The 18319-nt window shown below is 35.6% G+C and overlaps 1 protein-coding gene across 6 annotated transcripts in view; it reads left to right on the top strand.

The window, feature by feature from the left end:
* Positions 1-18025, top strand: part of CAPS2 (calcyphosine 2) — a 50489-nt gene extending 32464 nt beyond the window's left edge. For 5 of the 6 annotated variants that reach the window (XM_008256803.5, XM_017341986.4, XM_089307442.1 and 2 more), the window contains 6 exons: positions 5174-5292; positions 5995-6071; positions 7807-7961; positions 12474-12593; positions 14516-14612; positions 16510-17760. In XM_008256803.5, the coding sequence (XP_008255025.3) occupies positions 5174-5292; positions 5995-6071; positions 7807-7961; positions 12474-12593; positions 14516-14612; positions 16510-16685 (744 nt within the window). In that variant the 3' untranslated portion in view covers positions 16686-17760. Of the gene's footprint in view, positions 1-5173; positions 5293-5994; positions 6072-7806; positions 7962-12473; positions 12594-14515; positions 14613-16509 lie in introns of all 6 variants that reach the window. The other variant, XM_089307441.1, reaches the window with a different exon arrangement.
* Positions 18026-18319: the final 294 nt, after the last annotated feature.

Here is an 18319-nt window from a genome sequence, read left to right as displayed (position 1 = left end):
GTTTTTGTTTTGTTTTGCTTTTTTTTTTCTGTTTTCTTTTTTTAAAGATTATTTATTTGAAAGTTAGAGTTACAGAGGGGGAGAGACAGAGGGAGGGCGAGAGAGAAAGAAGGAGAGAGAGAGGTCTTCCATCCACTGGTTCACTCCCCATATGGCTGCAACTGCCAGGCTGGGCCAGGCCAAGCTTGATGAGAAGTAGAGCAGCCAGGACTCCCACCGGCACCTATATGGGATGTCAGTGATGCAGATGGCAATTTTACCTGCTGTGCCACAGTGTTGGCCCCTTTGCTTTGTGGTTTTTTTTTTTTTTTTTTCCATTGCTACCAGAAAATACTAATTTCTCTAAAGCCTTCCTAACTTTTTGCTGTTGTTCTGTCATGAAGACCAAAAAAAGTAAATAGTGAAAGAGGTAAAAATTGATCACAAGTTCTGAAATAGCCTTCCCGCCCTTCTCAGTTGTTTTACTCGGCTTTATTTTTCTCCATAGCCTTTTTAACCTGTATTATTTTATGTATGCATGTTTAATCTGTTTTTAGCTTTCTCTGACATAAAACTATTACTTTTTTTGGTAAGAACTGACTGTCCTGTGTGGGCCACTACCGTGTTTCTAGTGTTCTAAAGAGTGATTAGTATTCACAAGTATTTAGGAGGCACTGAATAAATATTCATTGAATTCATGAATTAGTATTTCATAAGTTGCAACTTTTAGAAATGCTTATGCCACCCTTGTTCCAATGCCCGCTCTCTGAATGAATGTGTTTAGCATCTCTGTTTTGTAGTAAAAACACTAAGGAACAGGCACTTGGCCTAGTGGTCAAGAGGCTGCTTGGGATGCTGACATCCCGTTTGGAGTGTCTTGGTTCAAATCATGGCTCTCATTCTTGATTCCAGCTGCTTGCTAATGTGGAATCAGTGGTGATGGCTTAAGTACTTGGATTCCTGCTACCCAAATGGGACATCCAGAGTGAGTTCTGGCCTCTAGGTTTTGGCCAGGCCCAGCCTCAGCTTTTGGATGTATATTTGGACAGTGAACCTGGGGATGAGGGACTTTCTTTTTTTCTCTGTCTCTCTGCCTTTCACATAAATAAAAATAAATTTATAAAATCCCACTGAAACAAAGAAAACTTGAGATATGCCCAGATCCTTAATGAGTGGAAATTGAAGGAAAGAAGAAATTAATGCAAAAGGGTCATGTTGCTTATAAACTTATTTCCATGCTACTGACAGTTGTAGCACAGTACACCATGTTGTTAATAGTTTCCTGATGACTTTTCCAAGTGTCAGTGAGGTGAAATATTTGCTCACTGAGGAGGAGCACAAACCTTTAACTTTGAAGTTACATGGTTGAGTGGAGAGAATTCACCTGGGCAGGCCAGGTGGGTGACTCAGCAGAGAGGCAGAGGGCTGAGCGCGCAGTCCAGTTGAGGCCGGGGGTTTTTAAGGGGATGGGTCTTTGTCTTTCTACATCTTTTCCTCCTGGAACAAAGAACTTTTTGGATGTAAATACTAAAAATTCCTTTCTGAGATTTCCCCCTGAAGTTATCAGACAGGAGGCAGCCTGGCTGGCGTCACCCCAGTTAGCAGAAGGATGATTATCCAGTAGAAGGGGCAGGGCTTTTGAAGTGCAGATACTGGGCTGCACCTGGAAGGTTACTGGGATGACTTTGAGATGCATATGCTGGACCTAGATGTCAGCTCCTTAGGCCTTTGTCACACACACATAAGCTCATATGTAACTTCCTACCTAACAGATTCATATCAGGAGCCAGCCACGTGGAGGAGCATGGCAGCATGGGACCACAATGGCAAAAGGCCAAAGAAAAGTGTGGGCCTACCACGACCCAGGCCTTTCATCCACTTCCAAAGGGGAGTGGTTAATTAACCTGATTGGCTATTGAGCACACAGGTGTGGTCAGGTAGGGGCATGAAGTCACACAGGGGTGTGGTGAAGGCGTGATCTTCCAGCTCACAAACCTGATCAATTTTATCCTGTATGCCTGCCTACATCAAAAGTTTAAATCTTTATTTGAAATTGAGAAATATTAAAGTTTTTTAATTTTTCTATCTTTGAAAACCAAAGCGAAATAAAATACTTTCTTTTCTGGAAAAAAATTGGCACATTTAATTTACTTGTTGGAAATTATCTTTCTTGGGGAAATATCCACATCTATTAAACTTTAGATTATGTCGCTAATAGACTCAGTAGAGCAATATGCTTTGGGAGACAGAAATAAAATTTTAGTCTTTGGAATACATAAAGATTATAATGTTTTCAATCTGTAATTATTTTGCCACAATCTATTATGTTCTCATTTCGGTAAGTCATTGTAGTATTTCCATGGCTATGTGAAAATGGTCTCAAAGTAATCTCTTGTCATAGAGAAACTTGGCAGAGACAAATCTGTCTTGCCCTTTTCTTTGTAATTTGCTTGATATTCATTGCATATATAAGATTACCTGTTAATAAGGGGGAATGATAGCTTTGTACATTTTTCAACTGCATATTGATTATTTTCCATTAGTCAGTGCTTTTAATACATTCATATGCATAAGATAGCCTTGTATTTCTGTGTGACACCGAGAAACACTGTAAAGCAACAGGTCTTCAAAGTCCTACTTTGTCAGTAATGTCTTGATCCACTTATAGTTGTTTTTTTTTTTTTTTTTTTTTTTTTTTTTTTTTTTTTTTTTTGACAGGCAGAGTGGACAGTGAGAGAGAGAGACAGAGAGAAAGGTCTTCCTTTGCCATTGGTTCACGCTCCAATGGCTGCTGCGGCTGGCATGCTGCGGCCGGTGCACCGCGCTGATCCGATGGCAGGAGCTAGGTACTTATCCTGGTCTCCCATGAGGTGCAGGGCCCAAGCACTTGGGCCATCCTCCACTGCACTCCTGGGCCACAGCAGAGAGCTGGCCTGGAAGAGGGACAACCGGGACAGAATCCGGCGCCCTGACCGGGACTAGAACCGTGTGCCGGCGTCGCAAGGTGGAGGATTAGCCTAGTGAGCCGCGGCGCCAGCCCACTTATAGTCTTAACTTTGGATGTTAATTAAGGTAGCAATTTGAATTTCTCCTGGATTTGACCTATGTGTCTTTAAAATTAAACATCAGAAAGTTGCCAGTGTTAAAAATAACATGCAGTACATCTTCTTGAAGTACTTCCAACTTTTATCTAGTTGTTGTCATCATAGAAAATTGTGAGGAGTCAAATGGGTCATAGGTAGTCAGGGGATCCCAATGGAATTTGGGGTGTAAAATATTTGCTTCTCTCCCTAAAGTTATCTTTAGCAAGAACAAACAGACTGCCCTCCTTCCTTCAGAATCTCCAAATTTACCATGGGAATAGCAAGGGAGCTCTTCCTGAGCTCACAGCTCATTGTGAAAACAAGTTACCTAGCCCACTCTTCTGGATGGTCTTTTTTATCCTGAGCAGGCCAGACAGGATGGAGAACTAAAAATCAGGCCTTTTATCCCCACCTGGTAACTGAATGCCAATCTCATTGTCAAGTGGTTTTTTTTTTTTTTTTTCCTTCGAAATTGTACTTAAAAAGCCCACTATGACCAGTCCCTTTGGGGTTCTTTCCTCTCTTGGAAGCCCCCCTTCTTGCTGCTCCTGCTGGAGATCCTTGATTCTAATAAATACTTTTAAATCTCTTTGCCATCTGCTTGGAAATTCTTCTTCCATGTGAGACAAAGAACTGAGGTAACAATAATTTCTCCACCACCGTTTTCCCGTAGCAAAATGAAAACCTCTGCCTAGTTATTGAGGCAGAGAGGAAGCTGCCCTCTGGGAGCGCTTGTTGTTTCCAACTTCATCGGAATGTCCTCCTCAGCTTGGCAGATCCTGAGGCCGTCTTTAACCTTAGCTGTGAAGCTCCACTTCATTGATTCTTGCTTTCTTAGCTGAAAAATATTTTAAAGATTACTTACATGGTGGGTATTGGGGAAACAGAATTAAAAAGAAAATTTTCTCCCAAACCAGAAAACATACGTGAGTGCTAGAGAAAGAACAAGGTTTTATTACTGCATAAATATTAAGATCAGAATGTGATGCACATCATAGGCGATCTGCTAGGAGGCTGCACAGATAGAAATCTCACCCTATTATATAGAACAAAAATACATAGCCCATTATATACATGTTTTCCAACGTTAACAGTAGCCAGTCTGCAAGTAACAGAACTGACGGAACCATTTGCCATACATGGTGTATTCTAGATTCCCTTTGTCAGTGGCACAACTATCTGTGTTAGCTAATTGTCTTTCTCAGAAGGAAAAAGAAACTTTTTATATCTCAGTGATGGAATATGCTTTTGTACCTGCAGCAAGTAAGGAAGTTAGGCTCCTACCCTTTCAAATAAAGCTGGAGGTGGGCCTGCTATGATCTCCTTTGAGGTTTGCATTTCAAAGACTGGCTCAAGGTTCCTTGAGAAAGACTTTCAGAAAGCTAAGGACAGGCCTATCTAATTTGCAGAGAATTTATTTACATTTCAAAGAGAGGAGTACTTACATTACAATTATAAATTTAATTAAATAAATGTTATAATATTCAACTGGAAGATTTAAACCTCTATTTTTAATTTATATTTGTTCTTACATTACTCATGTTTATTTAAGCAATTCAGAAATTAAAATAATAATTTTCTAATTTTTGAATTAATAATTTTTGGTAGATATTTTGTCACTAAAACTTTTAATGTTCTAATTAGGTTAAAATTAGTTTTATATTAGTGTGATGTCTGTCATCAAACAACTGGATGTAAACATTGTGATAAATTTATCACAGTTCAATTCCCAGTTCATCTTTCTGCAGACAAATAGTTGTATTTTTGTACTTAACAATGTCATAATTTCAGTTGAACTAATTTGGCCTTTTCTCTATGGTTCTTACATTAAAACTTGAGTTTCTTATATTGTTGACATTTCTTTAGTTGTTGCTGCCATGGTTGTCATATAGGAGATTATCCTGAGAGAGACACTGGGAAATTGGTTCCTTTATTGTTCTACTGTATTGGCTGAAGCCTGTGAAGTTTCTAAATATTCTCCAAATACATTTTTTTAAATCACAATTACAGTGTATCATGACACAGCTTATCAAAATAGAGTATAACATAGTACTAGTTTATTTTACTTCATAAATAATTTCTAGCTTTAAATAATCTGTTCATTTCTTCAGGGTGCAACTTTGACATTTTTGAGTTCTGATCACCCTGGCCTTCCAGAAAGCATAAAAAAAAGCATATTACTGAGAGTTCGAATCACAAATATTGATCAAATGGCTTTGGATTCCCTGAAGTAAGTCAGATGTACATTTGTCATTTTGAAAGTAAGTTAAAACATTAGTTGTTTTGTTATCATCAAATGGGATTTTTTCACAAAGCAATTAGGTTTTAAAGTTCATGTTTTCAAAAGACAATTTTATGTGCTATCTGGAAGTCAAATATACTCCATGTGGGGGAACTGTTGCAATTGATTTAATATTTTACAAGTTTTATTTTATGTTAATTAAAGACACTTATTAGTTTCCCTTTGCTATGCCAGTTTTATTTCACCATATGCTACTGAAGTAGTACATTTTTAAAGATAGCGTGTCAGTATAATGTCTTAACAATTTCTCCCACATTTTAGTGTCATGCTTTTTTTGACATGAAAAAATGTCCTGGATCCCATATATTTATAGCATACATTGATTGATAAATATGATTTGTGAAAAAATAGTGCTATGAATAAGATAACTTAAAGATAACTTTTAAATATATAAAATAATATTGAAACAGCTATAGAAATGAATATATTCACTGATAGTTCTTGGAAGGTTTAAGGAGTTGAGTTCAAAGGATCAAAGCTACAGGGAAGTTTGGAACTTGATTAAACTCCACTCTTGCACCTTGTGTTTGAGTGTTTCTCTGAGTCTAAAGCAGGAACGAGCTTAGAGATTCTGTACTCAGGGTGGTACAATAGAATATATTTTTATGACTGTGAACGTGTCAATTGCAGAACTGCTTCTGTGGAACCTGATGATGATATAATCTGTCAAGAAGCCAATGATAGCCTTGTCTTAAAGGCCATTCAAGGTGTGTGTTTTTACTTTACCCTCACAACCCAGTTTTACTTTCAACTATTAAACGTTTTAATCAGTAACAGTATTATTTGTATAGTTCTCAGTTTCATAGCTCTTGATTTCTGTTTCCTATGTGATTATTTTTAAAAGTTAATATACATATTTATCAAAATATCTTTAGGATTTCTCCTACTTAAATGGCCCCAAGAGCACTATTGTTATGTGGATTATGAAATTAGTGAATTTTAAAAAGTATTAGATAATATGGGTTTTTTCAAAAACTGAATAAAATGTAAATCTTGAGTCTTTTAAACTACTTAAATGATGCATTATGTAATATCCTAAAGAGATTTGTGATGGCTTCATCTAAAAGAAAAGATGTTAGAGTGGGTGCCAGCCTTATGTGTTCAGTAGACACGTGATTTTATTTAAATCCTCACACTTCTTTCTTTAGCTCTAAAAGGGGGATAATAATATCTCTTCCATTAATTTCGAGGATTGTTGCAAATAATAAATGAGATTTATGTGGCTTGGGACACTAAAATATTTTTAAAATTTTGTTTCTAATTCTGATTTTGTTCCAATCTTATAACCTCTGCAGTATACTGTACTTCAATAGACAAGTCCTTTCTTGGATCTCGTAATCTAAAATGGAAAAAGGTGTTGAATAAGTAGTCATAAAATCATCATATAATTTATGAATTTTGATGAATCATAACATATCATTTAAAGAAAAATGAGTCACAGCGAGAAAGCTAGAAAGATTAAACAGTTACCTGAAATTGGCATTTGAAATTTCAGATGTTCTTGATGCCATTGTTAATAGATTTTTCTGCTTTGTCATAGTCAATATAATATTTGTCACTGTTGAATCTAGTGATATTTTTATTGTCTCTGGTATATTAAATCTAATAACTGCTTTAGTAAAGTTACAAATATTTTCTTAAGCAAATATGAGCGTAATTCAAAAAAAATTGTGGAAAAGTAGACTACTAAGACAAATTTATTCTGGTACAAAAATATTTGAAATCCATTCATAATTTTTTCATAATATACATCTTTCATTTACTTTTTGAAGACTCCTGGTATAGCACTAACTGCATTAAGTGGAATAACAGAGGTACAAACAAGGAGAATGCTAGGGACTCAGATATAACTTTGAATTTCTGGAAAGAAGTGTTACTTAAAATTTTTAAATATAAGACAGCACTCCAATGTCTTGACGCTATCTAACAAATAAGTTATCATTTGAATATTTCACATTATTTTTTTAAAACTAAAAAATTATTTTTTCACATTATTTTTAAAAAATTATAATTTTTGAGGGACTTGCCTGACATCATTTTGTAATTCAGTAACAGCAGAGAAAGAAGAAAGAAATAACAGGTTTGGGGATGGTTAGATAAGGAAATTTAGACAATAAAAATGAAGACTTTATTTGTAATATTTAGGCTATTTTCTTTCTCATGAAGAGAAGCATTATTTTCCTGAGTTTAAAATACAGTATTTTGACCACACAGTGGTGCTATAGTTCTGATATATTTACATTTGATTTTATATGTAATGCATCTTATTAAAAACTTCCTTTTTCCCAAAGTCTTCTGTCAGTCATACACATGAGTTGGTTGAATATTCACATCCCTGATTTCCATTACATTAGCTTTAATTTTCTTACAAGAGAGACAACTGCAGTGTGATACATTTGAGCATAAGAACAACTAGCTCCCATCTTTGTTATTGTTAAACAGATGCGTTAAAAGAAAAACTACATAACAGAGGTGTTCGTATTTTGACTGGACTGGGAAAATACTTTCAACAATTGGACAAGGAAGGAGATGGACTTTTACATAAGTCAGAGTTTAAGCAAGCTCTGAAAGTGCTTCACTTTGAAATATCTGAAAAGGTGCGTACCACAGAAAATTCTCAAGCACGAATATTATTCTTAGGTGACATTATTCACTTTTCTACTGACATTTTAGTCATTGATTTTTCTATTCCTTTAAAAAGTATTTATCTTAATTTTATTTGAAAAGAGAATCTCTTTCATTTGCTGGTTTATTCCCCAAATGAAATCAACAGCCAGAACTGGATCAGGTCTCAACCAGAAGCCTGAAACTCAATCCCGGTCTCTGATGTTGCACAGATCCAAGTACTGGAACCATCACCTATGGCCTGTCAGGATGTGCATTAGCAGGAAGCTGGAATCAGAAGAGGAGGAGGAGTGGGGACTAAGAACTCTGATATGGAACACAGCATCCCAAGCAGTGTCTTAACCACTGTGCCGAACTCCTACTCCTGTCTTCTTCTTTATGCCCTCTTATCAGGGTTAAACCACAAAGCAACAACTCTTGTCTATTTTTGAAATTTAAATACTTATTCTCCCTTCATATATTTATTAAGGGCTTAATAAGTAGACATTGTGCTAACTCTGAGGGACTTATTCTGTATTCTCAAGGTCTTCATAATTGAAGGAAAATGATTATAAGATAAAATATGTGTTAATAGAGAATGCTTTGGAACACTTGGGATAGGTACCCAGTTCCAGGCCACGTCATAGAAGATCATGGAAGGATTCCTGGCAGAGGATACATCCACCCTCAGTTTTAAAGGGTGAGAAGGAATTAAGCAGACAGGCAAGGAGCAGACAATGTATATTTCATGAAAAGCAGAAGCACATGTGGGGACGTGGAAGGATGAGGGAGTGTGACCAATTCTCAAACTGCAAATAGTAAATCTTCATGCATATTGTTCCCTCCACTGTGAGTCATCTTCCACTTCTTTTTGCATACTAAATTTTCACAGCATTTGGCCCTCAGCTTCCTCGACCAAGAGTACTAGCCTATCACCTTTGTCTCAGGGAGCACCCCTGTCTGATCCCTGGTCCTTTCTAGACCCGTGTACCCTTTTGTTTTGCTCATGCTGTTTTGCAAGTATTGCTCAGCTCTGCCTGCAAGTGAGTGGGACTGCACTCAGGAGAGGGGCCTCGGTACTTCTGGTTTTCTGGTCTTTTTCTAGCATCCTGAATAGAACCTGGCATATGGCAAGTGTCTTAGTTGGAATGGATCAACTACAGGAGGGAGGAAAAGAGGAGAAAGGAGATAAGTAAATATGGTACATTGAAGTCTTGTATGCCATGATGAGAAGTTTGAATTTTATTCTGTAAATACATGAATTTGAAACATACTTGCCTCAGGATTTCTAATAAAGTATTTTATAATTTTTTAATATTTATTTATTTATTTGAAAGAGTTACACAGTGAGAGGAGAGACAGAGAGAGGGAGAGAGAGAGAGAAAGAGAGGGAGGCCTTCCATCTGCTGGTTCACTCCCCAATTGGCCACAATGGCCGGAGCTGCACCAATCCGAAGCCAAGAGCCAGGAACCTCTTCCGAGTCTCCCACACGGGAGCAGGGACCCAAGCACTTGGGCCATCTTCTACTGCTATCCCAGCCATAGCAGAGAGTTGGATCGGAAGTGGAGCAGCCGGGTCTTGACCCGGTGCCCATATGGAATGCTGACGCTTCAGGCCAGGGCGTTAACCCGCTGCGTCACAATACAGACCCCCCAAAATATTTTCATGTATTGTTCTCTTTTGCTTCAAATGGTCTTGTCACAAGATATAGAGAATTTGGATTTATGAGATTCTGTTTCAGTTTCCAATCCTACTAGGTTACGCATGTGACCTTGGACAAGTTTTTTAATTTTTCTGCTTGACAGGTTCTTCCTGAGTAATCATAGATAATTGTTACCGTCAGAGTTACTTGGAAGCTCACGTGAGAAAATTACATGGAAATACGCCATATCAACCATAAAAGGCTTTGCCAATATAGTGTCGTCCATAAGTGTTGTGACATATCTACACCTTTTTTTTTCCTACCATGTTTCATCTTGTGCCTCCCACCCTAGTTGATACATACCAAGAATCATCTGTCTACCTTCACCTGTTCCTTTCACAGATAGGGGGAAAAATACAGCAACAGGAAATTAGAAAACTTTGGTGCTTTTTTCCAAAATCGCATAATTAATAACTGGTATAGAACTGGAACCTAGATAATTGGACTCCATCTGGTACTTTTCCTGCATTATCATAATACTTACTTTTTTCATTGATTTTATAAATTTTTATGATTGGAATTATGTGTAAAAACTGTTGTAATTTGAGCAGGAATTTGGTGCAGTATTTGACTGCACTTGAGACACCCATATTCATATTGGAGTGCCAAGTCCTGACTCCTCTCTTGATTCCAGCTTCCTGCTAATGCACACCCAGGGAGGCAGCAAGTGATGGCTCCTGTACGTGAGTCCCTGCCACACACATAGGAATCCGATATTCAGTTCCTAGCTCCTGGCTTCAGTCTGGCCCAGGTCTAGTTGTTAGGATATTTGAGGAGTGAACCAGTGGAAGGAAGATCTCTGTCTCTCAATCTGCCTGTTTTATCTCTGTCTCCATTTCTTTCAATTAAATAGAAATAAGTCAATAAAAATAGAAACACTATAAAATTATATATAACTTTTAACATGGGAAGAACATCTATTATAAAAATAGGAGGGAGCTGGAGCCGGTGCTGTGGTGCAGCGGGTTAATGCCCTGGCCTGAAGTGCCGGCAACCCATATGGGCGCCAGTTCTAGTCCCGGCTGCTCCTCTTCTGATCCAGCTCTCTGCTATAGTCTGGGAAAGCAGTAGAAGATGGCCCAAGTCTTTGGGCCCCTGTACCCGCGTGGGAGACCCAGAAGAAGCTCCTGGACTTCTGGCTTCGGATCGGTGCAGCTTTGGCCGTTGCAGCCAACTAGGGAGTGAACCAGCAGATGGAAGACCTCTCTCTCTGTCTCTACCTCTCTCTGAAACTCTGTCTTTCAAATAAATAAAATAAAATAATAAGAAGGAACTTCAATTTTTTCTTGTATATTTTAAGTAATATTCTTTGCATTTTTTCCTGTAATATCACTAGAAATTGCTCATGCATCGCTGACTATAGGCAAGGGGCTTGGGAATAAGAATATGAACTACTGACCTGGGTCCAGTTGTGGAACTAGAGGATGTTTACAGGAAAGCATAGTTGTTTTTCCTAATTTGAAATAAAAAATTAGATACATACTCTAAAGATCCTAGTTTATATGGAGATACTATCAATGAATTATTTTTGTTACTATCAACTGAATTGTTTTCCATCCTGTAACATGTTTAAAAAGATTTTAGATATAAATTTGTTGCCACTGTGCCAAATTACATACCTCTTAAATGTGACTTCTTTTAAACGTTAAGGTTTTCATTTTAGTATTCCTTGAGTTAATGAGCACATCTGTCTTCTCTTGTCCATATTACTCATGATTTTAAAGGTCAAGCTCATTTTCAGTTCAACTGCACTGACACTTAAAATCTCTATCGTGTACATGGCATCATGGTAGGTAACAACTTGATTGACGGCATTAAAAATATATTTTCCCGAGTTTAAGGAAATGCATGATGCAATTTCTTTCTTGTCATGAACACTGTAAATAGAATATTCTATTAAAAGTATATTTGTTAAAGAAGCAAATGGTAATGGTAAGGTGAACCAACTGACATAAAAGATTTACTCAAAATTATACCTTTCAGTTTAAATTATGAAATAATTTCAGAGTCATTCAAATCTTGTTTTCCAAGTGTTGAGACCAGTAGGAATACTATAGTGGTCATGCCGCTGTAGACATTCCAGAAACCGAAGTGAATTTTGAATTGTTACATATATAATAGGCAAAAAATAATTGTTCGAATTGAGTATATGCTAACCACACTCTTTTTGTATAGAGAGGAGCTGAATTTTTAAAGATTAATTTGTTATCAGAGAATGGGATGGGGAGGAGTAGAAAGGGATGGACAGAGGTTCCTCAGAGGGTACAAAGCTTCAATTAGACAGTAAGAATAAGTTCCAGTGATCAGAGTAGGGTACAGTTCATAATGATGTATTATGTATTTCAGAATAGCTGAAAGAGGTTTTAAGTGTTTTCACCACAAAGAAATGATAAATATTTGATGGGATAGATACATCAATTAGCCTGATTTGATTATTCCACTAAATAAACATGCATTGAAACATCATATTGTATTCAATAAATATATTCAGTTATTATTTACCAATTAAAAACAATAAAACTCTAAAAAGGATATGTTTGTGAGTTAGTGCCACTCCTAAATGGTTCTTCACTTTATTGTCAGTTCTTTAAATTGCTTTCTTTGTGGTTTTGGTCAGCTTTACATGTAACTTTGAATATATATATTAAGTGACTTTCTTTGTCTGGGTTACAAAAGATGTAATAAAACGTGACTGTGGTGACTTTGTGACCAGGTAAACTTACAGGTGTAATAATGATCTTTGTGTGATTGCTGTTGTGACCCTGAAAGCTCTGGCGGTGATCTCTGTGTGATTATTTCTAGGATTTTGAATCTCTGTGGTACATTCTGAATGGCAATGACAATGACAAAGTTGATTATGGAGAATTTAAACGTGCAATTATTGGTGAAATGAATGAATACAGGAAATCATTTGTTCGTAAGGTAATTTTGCTAATTAAACTTTGTTAATTTTTTAAAAGTTTATTTTTATTTATTAGAGAGAGAGAGAGAAAAGGAGATATCACTCCTCAAATGCCTGTAACAGCTGGGGTTGGACCAAGCCCAATCAGGGTCTTCCACATAGGTAGCAGGGTCCTAAATACTTGAGCCGTCCCTGCTGGCATTAGGGTTGGAGCTAGGACTCTAATCTAGGACTCCAGTGTGGAATACATCTTAACCACCACCAAACACCTGTCTCAAAGTTTTTACTTTTAAAATAGATTGTTGACTTTATTATTTGAAACTTTAATGAATCACTAATTAAAATATTTTAGATATTTTTTACCTGCACTGTGTGTTGTGTTTAGTAAGCTCTTGTGCATACAGATCTGCCTAGAATAGAGCATATGTTTTGGAGAACTAAAATATAAAATTTTAGTTCACAAATTACTAGCTTCATAAATTGCTGTCTCTGTAAATTATTAGTTATATGACTAGATGTTTCATACCCAGGCTTCAGTTCCCCATCTTATATAGAGTTGTTAGAATGATTTAATGAGATACCACATATAAAATTTTTTATGGCTGTCCCAATGCCAATGGTTAATATATATTATTTTAGGATGATAACTAAAAATGTTTCTCTGATGTTTATAATATATACATAATAAATATTAAAATGATAACATTAAAACATAAACATTTAGATACAAACTCCCAATGGAAAATGCAAAATCTCTTTTCTGGCCAAGAGATATAATGAAAACCTAAAACAAATTGACCACCTAATATTTACAAATTTTCCTTTGTACTTTACATGTCCTTGTGATAGAGCTGAGTATCAGAGGTAGAAATTGGAGGATTGTCTTTTTCATAAATCTTGATAGTAAGAATAGAGGTCGAAAGAATAGTAGTGTATGCACTTACTAGGGCTGCTGTAGCTATGTGTCCTCACAGAGTTGTCCCATTGACATGATTGCATTCTATTCTCAGAAATACATCAGTCAAATTGGTTTAGGGCCACCTTAATGATACCATTTTAAATTACTTCTTTAAAGGCCCTACCTCAAAATGTAGTCATATTCTGAGGTACTGTGGATGAGAGGGGGGGGTCCCAATTCAGTCTATAAGGTACTATATTTATAGGAACTCAATGTTATAAATAAACAATCAGTTGTAATTATGACTCTTTTGCAAATATGGGATGCTGCTTTGGGCAGTTTTTGTGTTTCTATGTATTTAAATCTATTCCCCAGTGAAATGTTTTGTGTTATTTTATGATACTCAGAGTTGCATTGAATTGGAGGAACAATAAAACAACTAGCATTTCAAAGGGCAGTATTAAATTTCATATGAGCAAAGGAATAAAATTCATTTAAAGAGCCTTTTACTTCTTCATTGATTTTAGCGATGGAATATTTGCAAGTCTTCCTTTAAAAATTCAAATAGCTCTCCTAGCAATTTGTTTTGGCCATTTATCAGGGTTTCTTTTTTTTAAGTGAATCCTGGAACTGAAGTTATTTGAGGTCTTTTATCCAATACTTTAGTTTGGAGAAGAGAAAGTCAGGGAGAGGTTAAATTACTTTCTCATCATCAGGATGCTAGAGGATGATATAATTAAATACAAGTGTTCAGGATTCTTAATATATTGCTTCTGTATCTTTTTCTTTATATTAATGATGCTGCTTTTACATGAAATTTTCAAAAAGTTCATGAGAAATGCTTGTTATGAAAAAAGTAGGCATGGATTTCAAATTTTTTGTGTCAAACAATATTAATGTTCTATTTCTGTATGACTTTATATTTCAGTTTAATACTTTTAAACAATCCTGTTTATTGCTCAGAATTAACTTACTGCAAAATAGAAAATTAAGTTTTCATGTCTAATGATTTCATAGAAAGAATAATGTTTCTCTCTTTTGTAGGCCTTTATGAAACTGGATTTCAACAAAACTGGCTTTGTGAGTGTCATAGACATAAGCAAATGTTATTGTGCAAAAAAGCATCCCCAAGTAGCTTCAGGTAATTATTACAAGTCAAAATGTATTTGATTTCTAAAATGTTAGTTAATAAAAATAATACATTTAAATTATATTAATTTACTGAGGCCGTTAAAGGAGGAAATATGTAATTTTCTGAGCCTAAAACAAGAATTGTTTTCTGTCATCCATTTAAAAAGTCTTTGATTCATTCTACTTATGTAATTTATTAGAAAAAGAATATTTTCAGATTTAATGTAAATAAGATATCCCAAATGTTTTTCTATGAAATGGTATTAGAAATATAACATTTGTTGTAAATATTTTTCTGGTCTCAAAGGGGAGCAAAAGAAAATTTAGTTACAAATGATAGGAAGTAGGCATTTCCTGAGTGAAGGATTTTGAGGAGGTATGAAAATCCAAACTATTTGAAATATAAATTTTAGTAAGAAATGTTTTTCTTAGAAAAAAATTGTATTAAAGCTTACTGGTTCAGAGGATTGGAGGGAAAATAGCAGAGAACTATCTGCTGCCAAAACTTATGCTTTTAAAGATTAAGTCTTTATTAATTTTTAGCTTTGACTAATCACTAATGACTTTCACTAATCACAAATTCACTTTATTGTTTAAAATATATTACCATCGTTCCATAATATAATTACTTAGTCCTTTGTCATTCAACCTTAAAGTTGTAATTACAGAGCATTATCTTCCATCTGCTGGTTCAGTCCCCAAATGGCCACAAGGACTGGGACTGGGCTAGGCCAAAGCCAGGAGCCTGATACTCCATTTGAGTCTCCCACGTGGGTGCAGGTGCCCCAGGACTTGGGCCATCTTCTGTAGTTTTCCCAGGAGCATTAGCAGGGAACTGGATCGGAAAACAGAGCATCCAGGACTTGAACCAGTGCTCTGATATTGGATGCCAGTATCGTAAGCAGCAGCCCAACCCCTTATGCCGAAGTCTCATACTCCATTCAACCTAAATTTGAATAAATTTATAAATTTGTTTTTAATTTGAAAGGGTGACAGAGAGAGAGAGAGAGAGAGAGAGAGAGAAGGAGAGAGAGAGAATCCTCCACCTGCTGGTTTACATCCCAATGCCTGCAATAGCTAGGGCTGGACCCAGCTGAAGCTGGGAGGCTGGAACTCTGTCTAGGTCTCTCACGTTGGAGGCAGGACCCAAGTACTTAAACCATTACTGCTGTCTCCCAGGGAGTGTATTAGCAGGAGCTGCAATCAGAAGTAGAGCTAGACGCAACCCAGGTACTCCCTTACGGAATGTGGGCATCCCAAGCAGTCTCAGCTCTGGGCCAAATGCCCACATGAAACCTACTTTATTTTGTCTCTTTATAATCACTTTGTTCACTATTTCTCATGGTTTTAATAGATAAAAAGTTCTTGATCTTCAAAGCAGCTTTTTGTTTTGTTAATGTGAATGGCAGTTCACAATGTGTCCTAAGTTCCTTAGAGAACATCCTGTGTGTGGCTTTGTGAAAAAGATCCAACTCTTTTTTTTGCTCTGTTAGTCAAACAATTAGGGTGGTATTCACATTTAAGTCTGTTATTTAAAAGTAACCTGACTACAATATTTTAGAAGGTCACATAGATTCCCCAACCCCCTTATTCTGGTTTTGTATATGGGCCTCTGTTTATTCTCTTCTGAATATTTTCTGGCCGCTTTCTACAGCTTTCATCTTTCAGTGTTCTCCTTTAATTTAAAATATTCATGTTCTCTACTAGGATTAGTGGGTAGGTCACTGCGAGAGGGGTAGGATTAGAACATTAGTGAAATGAATTAATTCTAGTGGATATTTAAACAAATTGGAGGGTAGTTTGACATGAGTTCAAATTGTTACAAAGATGTCATAGGATGATTAAGTGTTCTTTTATCATCATCAGTCATTTCACTGAAATTTTAAGAAAACCATTCTATTTCATAGGCCATTCCACAGAGGAAGACATCAAATCATCTTTTCTAGAAACATTAAGAGAGTCCTGCAGCAAATCTGATGAAGTGTCATATGGAGAATTTGAAGATTACTATGAAGGTCTGAGTATAGGAATGGAAAATGATGAAGACTTTGTTAACATCTTACGTACTCCATGGGGAATTTAGTTTTTAATAATTCGTATGCCATCGGCACTAAACATTTTGTAGGAAGGATGAATTGAATGCAAAGTATGATCAAACACTGGAGTGTGTATTCCTAGGTATCCTCTTATTCTCTTGATCTTATTTTTTTTTTCCAAAAAACTTTAGTCTGTAAGGAGAAATATTCAGTTATAGGGATATGTGCTCATATACATATTGTCTATCCGTAAGTTTGTAAAGGTATGCCTTTTTGATTTACTACTCATTTTGATCATATCTTAGAGGTCACCGTTTTTTACTAGCCTCAACAGGAAACTGACATCTGCATCAAAGTATGTAAGAGCATCTACATAGCAACCAAGTCTCCCATCATTTCATTTTTTTCCTGCTTCCCCAGAACATAATTGCTACCCTTCTAAATTTGATGAATTTGAATTGAGCCCAAAGCTTACAAGACTGAAATAGTTCAACTTGTTTTAAACATATGGAAATGTTAAAGGAATTAAAGGATATGTGAGATATGTTTTCCAAGTAGAGTGATTATAGCTGTTTTCTATACCATTAATATTTAGAATGATGGAGATTTACCCCTACAGTGCTCATTACATTGACCTGTCTTGTAAACTCTTGTCTTCTAAAATATGTACCATTATTTGTTCAGCCAAGCACAATGTATTTATTCTAGTGACCATGTATTCCTTATTTTATTTTATTTTAGTTGAAATCCTATTACCTGCATAGAATTGTTATTTAGCTGGAAAAAACTTGGCATGAGAGAAGACGTTTCTCTTATTAAATAAAGACCTCAAAAGGTGCATTATTACATATATGGACCCAAGGGATAATGAGGAATTCTTACTCAAAATGTGAAATCATATTTTGTGTGATAAAATGTTATTCTACACATCTATTTTTGGTGTACTAAGCAACCAAAACATTTTTTCTAAATATGTATTGTTTAGTAGTATTATAATTATTCTCCCTAAATTCCTTGTTTCTCACTTCATGTTCACAACAGATAGAAGAGAGAACATTATGTAGTTGTTTCCAAATTCATAATCTTAACTTTATGTTAAGATAAAATAAATTGGAAAAAAAATGTGAACAACATAAGTGGTTCAAAAATGAAAACATGTACTTGGTAGAATTTGACTTTAGGTATATCAGTTCATCCATCTATACCTGGCAACATTATCAGAAATGTGATATGATATGAACTCAATAAATTCAAAGTTGTACTTTTTGCTATTTGAGGAAGTACTGAAACTTACTACTGAAATATCAGAAAGAAAATATGTGTAAACCTTTTAGTGCTGTTCTTACCATCTAAATTTTTTGCTTCTTTTGACTTTTCCCAGCAATATTATTAAAATTGAAACAAGATGCCAGAAGATAGTTGAGCAGAAATAAGTTTATAATATTATTTCTAAGCAATATTTTTATAGAAAAATTCATCCAGCTATAAACATCATAAATCCATAAATTGTTTTTGTGCTAAAATAACTAACACCAAGAATACTCAGCATGCATGTAGTATTTCTCACATAATGAATTTTTATTTCATTCTTCTTAATAAACATATTCTTAAAATTGGTATGCCATGTTTTCCTGTGAATATGATTATAAAATATGCTTTCATAATATAAGAAAGGGGAGGT

This window comes from Oryctolagus cuniculus, chromosome 11, assembly GCF_051225735.1.
Source record: "Oryctolagus cuniculus isolate XC-2025 breed Fujian yellow rabbit chromosome 11, ASM5122573v1, whole genome shotgun sequence".
NCBI lineage: Eukaryota > Metazoa > Chordata > Mammalia > Lagomorpha > Leporidae > Oryctolagus > Oryctolagus cuniculus.
The sequence above is the reverse complement of the archived record's forward strand: the minus strand, read 5'-3'. Positions and strand labels throughout refer to the sequence as shown.